The following is a 9,471-nucleotide window of genomic DNA, read 5'->3' on the forward strand; positions in this document are numbered from 1 at the left end:
GGGATCCACATATTTCACAGTCCGACGACTGTTCGCCACCTTCTTCTTTCGCCTCCACCCGCAGAAGATAGAACCGGTGCACCAGTCAAATCTGTGTCTACAGCAAACAAATCATTCTCTGTGACCTTTTCTCTCACCCCACTATGTTTATTTTTCCTACATATGATCACAGTCACTGCATGGCATCCATCACTGGCACTGCTGTGACACAACAAGCGGTCAAAAGGCAGACAGCTTATAATAACTTGCATCGCCAGGCCATGAAGACAAGTGTTGTCTTGTTTTTGTTCTTTGCCTGTTCAGCTATTATTTCACTCGATCTCAGCCGTAGGCAGCATAGGCTTTTGGGTTAGCCTTCGCTTTGATCGACGAGTAGAGCTGTAACCAGAAGTAATCCATTGAATGCTCGGCAGTCATAGCTGTGGCCGCCGATTCAATTCCTACACATCCTCCATGTCCTCCCCGCAACCTTAGGCAGCATCAACGCACACATGGTAGGCATCTGTGGCGTTGAAATCCGTCTTCGTTGACGAGAAATTGACTGTAACCGGAAGCTTTGACGTAGTCCGAACCTTTCAGGCCTGCACAAGTCAACTTTTACGCAGAGAAGTTATTAGGCGTTTGACTGAAGACCAATTCACCATGAAGATTACATAGCAGTTACTCACCGTCGATTCCTTGCCTACGTTTAAGCATAGCCGTTGACTTCACGTAACCTAAAGTGCGTGTTGTTAGAGTGCAATTAAGAGGTGGCTTCTTCTATAGAAGGCAGAAAATGATATAGAAGAAATACTGTATTTTATTTACGAGTTCTAAAAATATGAAATTGTTATAATATAATATAAAAAGAAATACAGTATATTTATTATATATACATATAGATGATAATGATGCCAGCTGGATTTTGATTTGTGAGAGTTAATGAACGAACGAAAAAGATCGACCACGACTAAGCCAGTCTCCACGAAAACGGCGACGACTAGTATTACGACCCGGCTCCTCCTACTCTTCATCAACTGACGACGAAAACAGCAACAACAAATCGCCTCGGCCTTCGCTCTCCCTCTATTTCTCTTCCGAGTCGCGGAAGCGCCGCTTGCTTGCTTGCTTGCCTTCAATTCTGACACCCGGGAGCCAACCGCTCCTTTCTTGTCGCGGCCGTGTCGCGATCCGGAATGCTGGAATGATGCACGATAAGGAACAGGGGGAGGAGGAGGAGGAGGAGGAAGAGGAGTTCTACGAGTCCTTGGACCGCATCCTGTCATCGTCCTGCTCCTCCACTTCCGCCTCCGAAGACGACGGCGACGGCCACCGCCGCCGCACCTTCCCCCTGCCGCCGTTGCCCTCCCTCGACGTCTGGACCTCCGAGCCCGCCCCCGTCGCGGAACGCCGACGCCTCCTCCTCCAGCGCCTCGGCCTCGCCGGAGACCCTACCCTCGTCCGCCTCCCCCCTCCCGCCGGCGCACCGCCTCCCGCCTGGGATGCCTCCTCGTCCTCTTCCTCCTCTCCCTCGGCCCCCGCCGCCGGCATGGTCCGATCCAGATCCGATGGGTCTGTCAACCCCTGCTCCGTAAATAAACCCGAGCCTCCGCGCCGGCCTTACCAACACCAGCATCAGAGATCGATCAATTTGCCGGTATCCCACAGGCCGCCTCTCTTCTCGAGATCTCGGCCCTTGTCCACCGGGAATCTCGATGTCTCCGACGGCGACGCAAGCAGCAGCGTCGGCAGCAGAGACCGCTGGGAGGACGGTGACGACCGTGCGAAGTGCGATGACCCCAGGTGCTTGATCAAGAACCTCGACAACGGGAGGGAGTTCGTGGTGAAGGAATTCGGGAAGGATGGGATGTGGAACAAGTTAAGGGAGGTTGAGACCGGGCGGCAGCTCACGATGGAGGAGTTCAAGATGTGCGTCGGCTGGTCACCCATCGTTCAAGAACTGATGAGACGGCAGAACGTGGAGGAGGCCGCGCATGGCGGCGGCAGCTCCGGCGGTTCCGGTGGCGCGCCACGAATCGATGGGGCTTCCAGGGGAGGGACGAGGCTAAAGAAGAAAGGAAGCTGGCTCAGGAGCGTGAGGAATGTGGCGGGTGTTGCGATAGCTGGAGGGCACCATCAGCAGCGTCGGAGTAGTGATGAGAAAGATACATCTTCGGAGAAGGGAGGGAGGAGGTCGAGCTCTGCTACAGATGACAGCCAGGATGGTGCGCCCGGCCTAGACCTTCGTGTGAAGGTCCGACAGTCTGGGAAGTCTCACAAGGAGCTCACCGGTCTTTACATGAGCCAGGCTATTCAGGCCCATAATGGTTCCATCTGGTGCATCAAGTTTAGTTTGGACGGGCGGTACTTGGCTACTGCCGGAGAGGACTGTGTCATCCATGTGTGGGAAGTCTCTAAGATCACTACAAAGGGGGGTTTGCTAAAAGTAGCTGAGCAGAGTGGGAATTTCAATCCATTTGCTATGGCAATCGATGATTGCCCACCAGATCCAAGATTGGTGTTGGCCAGTGCCGAAGGGAACCATTGGGAAAATAAGCGAAGAGCAAAGATTTCTGGCAGTCGGAGGTCTGTTAGCTCGGACTCTCTTATGATGCCAGAACATATGTTTTCTCTGTCAGAGAGCCCTGTATGTTCTTTCAGAGGCCACTCAGATGATGTCCTTGATCTCTCTTGGTCAAAATCACAGGTAGAATTGCTGCTGATCATCAGCTTTATATGTGAAAGAAATAATATTGGGACCTTCAGAGGTTTATATATGATGAAATAAGAGCATGAAACTTGATCAAACTTTAAATTTAGGAGGAGAGATGCAGTGATGCACATATACAGGTAGTTTGTCAGAAGAATTAGGATATTTCGGGTATGCAAGCTTGTGCTGGTCAGAATTCTAAACATGGAAGTGGTGCACAGCTGAGAGAAAGTTACAGGCTATGTAGAATTTTCAGGAACAGACATGATTTGTTCCTTTTAGCTACATAATTATGCTATATATCTACAGTAGCAAAATGCTTTCAGCTGTAAGAACCAACATTCGTGTTTGATACATCTTCTGTATGTTAGGAGCATCCAATATTTAAAGTTTACTTGAATAGTATTATCATAGCACTGTAGGTTGGTTTTGTACTGAGTCAAATGGTTTTTGGCCTTTCAGTCTTATACTAGCCAAGCTGCCCTTTCATGGCCCGCTTGATATCATCCGTAGGTGCATAATGAAACAACACTAATGGGCTCTGGAATTTTCTTTTTAATATTTGAAGCCTAATATCTGCTTCGTACAGTCCTTTAGATTGAACCCTAAACCATTCCTGGTGTAAAGTTTACTGAAGAATTTGTATTTAGTTTAAGTTTAGAGTTTGAGGTTGTTTTTTTGCTTACTGTAGTATTATGTCAAAAACCAGATTTTGCAGTTATTTGAATGCTTTATATAGTAAGAATTATAGGTTTTTTTTCCTCAGTGATTAAAAATATTATGAAGATCTACTACCTCCTGACATATTGCTTTGTTGCAATTCCTAGCAACAAAACGATGATCCAAAATATGTTACTGGCTCACTAGTTAGTTTTGTTTTTTTTTGTGATAAATGAAAATCTTACAATTTTTTAGTTATTGCATCATGAAACTTTTGATAACCATTTTATTCTCCTAATTGGTATAACTACCAGTATGCTGAAATTTACAATCTGTTCAGATGTTATCAATGAATGCTTGCAGACTCAAGTAGCTTTTTAAATGTCGATTAAGGAGTTTATCTTCTCTGGTTCAAGCTTAAAGTGTTGATCATATTATTCTTGGTTTGTTTATTTCTCAGTACCTTCTTTCATCTTCAATGGACAAAACTGTTCGGCTTTGGCACATGTCCAGCAACTGCTGTTTAAAAACATTCACACATAGTGACTACGGTACACTCAAATTATCTTCTGACTTATTTTTTGTTTTCTTGTTCTGGTATGTTCTTTCTGTTCTAGCTAGCTTCTTGATACTTCTTACATTTGCATTGATGCAGTGACTTGCATCCAGTTCAATCCTATTGATGACAGGTACTTCATTAGCGGATCCCTAGACGAGAAAGTCCGCATATGGAGTATTCCAGATCGTCAAATTGTTGACTGGAATGATTTGCATGAGATGGTCACTGCTGCCTGCTATACCCCTGATGGGCAGGTCTTTTATTAGGAACTAAATGATTTACTTGTTCCAAGTATGGATCAGTTGATATCTTAATTTTTATTGTTCAACTTTTTGATTGTTGAAGGGCGCTCTAGTTGGTTCACACGAGGGGAGTTGTCACTTGTATGATACATCTGGTATGGTGCATCCAACACATAAACCCTCTCTTAGTTTGGTCTATCTGTTTTATCTAATTTTTGAAACGAACTTATGATATTTATGTATGTATATATCTCTCTTGGATTCAGACAATAGGCTTCTCCAAAAAAGTCGCATTGAATTGCAAAATAAGAAAAAGAAGTCCAGACACAAGAAAATTACTGGATTCCAGGTATTTGTATGATCAGTCTTTCCTTTTTATATAAAAATGTTGAACTTCTCCATCATTTAATTATCATTTCTAAATATAATGAGCTTTCTAATTAGCTTCTTTAACAGTTTGCTCCAGGGAGTTCTTCAAAGGTGCTGGTTACATCTGCAGATTCACGAGTGCGGATACTTGATAATGATGCACTGGTCCACAAATTCAAAGGTATAGATTCCACTTTAGAATTTTACTCAAATCATTTATTTAAGGTAACATAATTTTACATCATAGATTAGCCTTCTATTCTTATCAATCATCAAATGAGCTTGTATGAGCATTTAGTAGCAGAAGCTTATAGGGAATGTTGCTTAATTTCTATGTTCTCCAAAAAAGATTTCCATGCTAGCTACAGATGGTAAGGAAACATGTTATGAATTAAAATGGAAACTTTTAAATTTGGTTTTTAGATTTTTATTGTTTTATTGACATCAAATAACTTCACTTGTAGTATAAGTTTTGTAGTCAAACTTGAAAAGAAAATGAAAAATCGAGATGCAAAGGCGAGGCAAAGAAATTTTGATTTATCTAAGAAAGAATTGAAATTAGCTACCAAATAAATCATGATTGACACAATCATCCTCCGAAACATGTTTGAGATCCTTGCTTATTGTAAAAGCTTGATGTATTATTAGCAGCATGCATGTGACCGGTGAACAGGATAGATAAACTGAAGTAAGATGCAATTTCATGTTTTTTGAAGCTTTTACTCCACATTACCAAGTAGCAAGCACCAAATCAATCATATGTGTTGGTCAGCATGAATGACAATCCTTGTCAAAAACATCTCTTTAAAATGGCATAGAGCAATACCAGGACCCCTCTCCTGAAATGAAGTGAGAAGCAGCACTCTAAAGTAACTTATGTCAAATATGCATCAGTCTTCATGGATCTTTCAAAGATTGGAGCATGGATCATTGTGATGATATAGATACCTGTTATTGGTTCCTACTGATATTTTTCTGGTTCCTACCAATATTAATTGCATGGGAAATATATATGCTGTAAGATGTATATTTCTTATGGAAAGACCTATCTAAGTGGACCAAATCACCCTGAAACTTTCATTCATGCTGGCAGTGCTACCTGCATATAATATTTTGATTTGTTACAGTAATATTTCATTCACTGTTCTTCAGTTTGTTAGCTGGGGCTGATGCATTGCTTTCTTTTTCAGGGTTTCGCAATACAAGCAGCCAAATCTCAGCATACTGGACTGCTAATGGAAGATATGTTATCTGTGCCAGTGAGGACTCTCATGTATATGTATGGAGATACGATGAAGATTCTCGGCCTAGTAGGAGCAAAACTGCAGCAACTGTCACGCAGTCTTATGAGCATTTCCACTGCCAGGGTGTGACAGTAGCTGTTCCTTGGCCATGCTCCGGATTGGAAAGGATGGTGAAAACTCACTCCAACAAGAAGGACCAAGTTGGTGAAGAATCTCAGGCCAATTCACCACTTCTGGTTGAAGCCAATGGGCTCCATCTTTCGCCTTCTCCTAGTAACCAGAACATTAGTTGCCAGCAAAACAATAGCATTCTCGGTCGAAAACCAGATCACTTCGGTGACAAGCTTTCAGCAACTTGGCCTGAAGAGCTCATGGCTAGTAAACAGACACCTCGAAGTAATAATGACCTGAACAGTTGTCATATGCCGGTGCCAAAAAGTTCGGCCTGGGGATTGGTGATTGTCACTGCAAGTCGATGCGGCGAAATTAGAACTTTTCAGAATTTCAGCATTCCATTTCAAATATAATTCTCCACTTGTGGTAAATGGAGGGAGATCGCCAACGTCAAATGATTCAACCCTCCACTGCCCAGGTTGATGCTGCTGGAGTTTTGTGTACAGTTAGATGGATGTCACGAGAGTTGTGATATCCATCGGGCCTATACTTGAGTTTCCTTTTGTCCATTTGCGTGATTGATTTGTAAAAAACCAATCCAGCAACAGATGTTCCACAAGGATCCATCAGTATTGCGAGGATGTTACTGCAATTGCATGTTAAAGCAGAAGCTAAAGATGGTGAAACTGGGAGCTGGTTGGTCCATTCTCTGTATCTTCCTCTTCTTTTCTTATCACCTCAATCATGTTTTGGGGGTATGGTGATCTGGACCCCATTGTTTTATTCTACCATATGTTGATGTAAGAAGAGAAACTAAATTCAAATGCTGCAAGAAAAATTACCCAAAGTTTCAGTTATTAATTATGACTGACAGTGAATGTTGTCCTCTCACTTGGTAGGAAATTGTGATGTGAGAAATCTTCATCAATGATCTTATCTCTGGTTGAGTTTTGGATCAGAAATCGTTTGCGCCATTAATTATAGCTACTTGGTAGGACCTCTTGCAGCATTCCTCTTTGACTGTGATTGCGACATGGATGATGATATAAAAGGATGTGAGACAATAATAATACAGCATATCATAAAATGCTTGTAAAACTTTCATAATAGGCATGAATAATCTTTATTGAAAATAATAATGAACAAGAGATGCGTTATTGACAAAAATATCAACATTATCTAAATAATTATAATTAATAAGCTGTGCAGCAAGTGCTCGACAAAAGGACATCAGCTCAGCTCAGCTCATCAACAGTGCCCTCCCATGCTCCATTATTGGCTGGAGAAGGGCTATGCATCTCGGCCCAGAACGACCAAATCTACAGGTGGATCCACAACGACATCTACAGATCTACAGGTCGATCCACAACGAGATGAGCCATAAAAATACGGCCACGGGTGCAATCCAAAGGAAGAACCCTCATTGGCCGATTCCGCGCCAAGTTGGCCCGGATTCTATCACCTTATCCCCTCGATCCAGCGGCACTACAAAACCCTGCTGCCGTTGCTCCTCCTCCTCCTGCAACCATCGGTTCCATGAGCAGCACAATGGCGCTTCAGGCTTCGTTTCTTCCTTCGGCTCTCTCAGCTCACAAGGAGGTGTGAGCTTGCTGATTCTGTTCTTACCCTTCTTTCCGAAGCAGATATGTGAGCTATAACTTTCTTGTTCGGTGGTGCAGGGAAAGGCTAATGGAGGTGCGAAGGACTCGGCTTTCTTGGGTGTGTCTCTGTCTGAAACCATGAAGTCGGACTTCAGTTCCTCGGTTCTCAGGAGCCACAAGGTATGAGGGTTTTAGTTTGCTGGAAGTTTGTGGTTCTTCTGCATATTGTGTTTATTGTTACAAGATTGACTCAAAGCAAATTGTTCTGCTCTAGTTAAGAACATCTAATTAGCATCAGGAAGAAAGCAGAGGTAGTAGAATTCTTTGTTCGGAGAACTCATTTAGCTCGTTCATGTTGAATCAAATGCAGAGGAATAATCTTTCAGCCGGAATCAGAGCTCAGACTGCAACTACAACCCCGGGGGTCAAAAGCTCCGCCCCGGATGGGAAGAAGACGCTGAGGAAGGGCAACGTGATCGTCACGGGGGCCTCCTCCGGCCTCGGCCTTGCCACCGCTAAGGCACTGGCCGAGACGGGACGATGGAATGTGATCATGGCGTGCCGCGATTTCCTCAAGGCCGAGAAGGCGGCCAAGTCGGCCGGCATGGCCAAGGAGAACTACCAGGTCATGCACCTCGACCTGGCGTCCCTCGACAGCGTCCGCCAGTTCGTCAGGAACTTCCGGCAGAGCGGGCTGCCCCTCGACGTCCTCGTGTGCAACGCAGCCGTCTACTTCCCCACCGCCAAAGAGCCGACCTACACCGCCGACGGCTTTGAGATGAGCGTCGGAGTCAACCACCTCGGCCACTTCCTCCTCGCCCGAGAACTCCTCGAGGACCTCAAGGCATCGGATTACCCCTCCCGACGTCTCATCATCGTCGGCTCGATCACAGGTACGACCTGAACCCGATACATTCCTTGGATCGAGGCGCATCGCTAACTCGAGCTTCTCCGTGTGTGCTTGCCGGTGCCCAGGGAACACCAACACCTTGGCCGGGAACATACCCCCGAAAGCAAACCTGGGAGACCTGCGAGGGCTCGCGGGGGGATTGAATGGGCTCGGCGGCTCCACCATGATCGACGGAGGCGAGTTCGACGGCGCCAAGGCGTACAAGGACAGCAAGGTCTGCAACATGCTCACGATGCAGGAGTTCCACAGGCGGTTCCACGAGGAGACCGGGGTCACATTTGCCTCCCTCTACCCCGGTTGCATCGCCACCACCGGGCTCTTCAGGGAGCACGTCGCTTTGTTCCGCCTCCTCTTTCCTCCCTTCCAAAAGTACATCACCAAAGGCTTCGTCTCCGAGGAGGAAGCAGGCAAAAGACTCGCACAGGTAACGTCGTCTCCTTGGCTGACACCAGAAAACATGGTGGATTACTAACGACGATCCTTTCGGAATCCGGCTGTGTTCTTCGATTCAGGTGGTGATTGATCCAAGCCTGACTAAGTCCGGCGTGTACTGGAGCTGGAACAATAACTCGGCGTCGTTCGAGAACCAGTTGTCGGAGGAAGCCAGTGATCCTGAGAAGGCTCAGAGGCTGTGGCAGCTAAGTGAGAAGCTGGTAGGTTTGGCGTAGGATTAGTAGCAGATGATTTGGTCCAAAGTGTGTGTGTGCGCGCCATGCAAAGATCACTGTTGTCGTAGTCGTTGTTGAAATTTTTGAGCTGACGAGAAAATAAAGATATTATGAGCCCAATGTTATGTAATCTGCAAATCAATCTTTCGTAGAGGAAAGGGGAGCTGTCTGTACCTTTGATGGATTTGGGGCATGTGCTCATCCATGAACGGATATTGGTCAGAGCAGCTAATGTTCTCATCCCAGATTGGCAAGCTTTAGCTTCTCCATGAATGCTAATAGAAAACAATGGTTACTACCCCATAAGAGAGAGAGAGAGAGAGAGAGAGAGAGAGAGAGAGCTATCTATTGGCATGTATGAAACAGAGAGTAAGGGTGATTCCTTTAGACCTTTTCAGTATTCAAATTTGAGGTT

At 45.1% G+C, this 9,471-nt stretch overlaps 2 protein-coding genes across 2 annotated transcripts; both read left to right on the top strand.

Moving 5' to 3' along the window:
• Positions 1 to 970: 970 nt before the first annotated feature.
• LOC103970180 (uncharacterized) lies at positions 971 to 6,741 on the top strand. Its single transcript, XM_009383847.3, has 7 exons — positions 971 to 2,686; positions 3,810 to 3,900; positions 4,005 to 4,162; positions 4,254 to 4,305; positions 4,417 to 4,499; positions 4,607 to 4,700; positions 5,710 to 6,741. The coding sequence occupies exons 1-7, from the start codon at positions 1,184 to 1,186 to the stop codon at positions 6,288 to 6,290; spliced, it is 2,562 nt and encodes an 853-aa protein (XP_009382122.2). The 5' UTR covers positions 971 to 1,183; the 3' UTR covers positions 6,291 to 6,741.
• Positions 6,742 to 7,318: 577 nt separating this feature from the next.
• LOC135652872 (protochlorophyllide reductase-like) lies at positions 7,319 to 9,176 on the top strand. Its single transcript, XM_065174175.1, has 5 exons — positions 7,319 to 7,476; positions 7,557 to 7,658; positions 7,849 to 8,371; positions 8,454 to 8,812; positions 8,901 to 9,176. The coding sequence occupies exons 1-5, from the start codon at positions 7,414 to 7,416 to the stop codon at positions 9,054 to 9,056; spliced, it is 1,203 nt and encodes a 400-aa protein (XP_065030247.1). The 5' UTR covers positions 7,319 to 7,413; the 3' UTR covers positions 9,057 to 9,176.
• The last annotated feature ends 295 nt before the right edge of the window (positions 9,177 to 9,471 follow it).

Source organism: Musa acuminata, chromosome BXJ3-11, assembly GCF_036884655.1.
Source record: "Musa acuminata AAA Group cultivar baxijiao chromosome BXJ3-11, Cavendish_Baxijiao_AAA, whole genome shotgun sequence".
Classification (NCBI taxonomy): domain Eukaryota; kingdom Viridiplantae; phylum Streptophyta; class Magnoliopsida; order Zingiberales; family Musaceae; genus Musa; species Musa acuminata.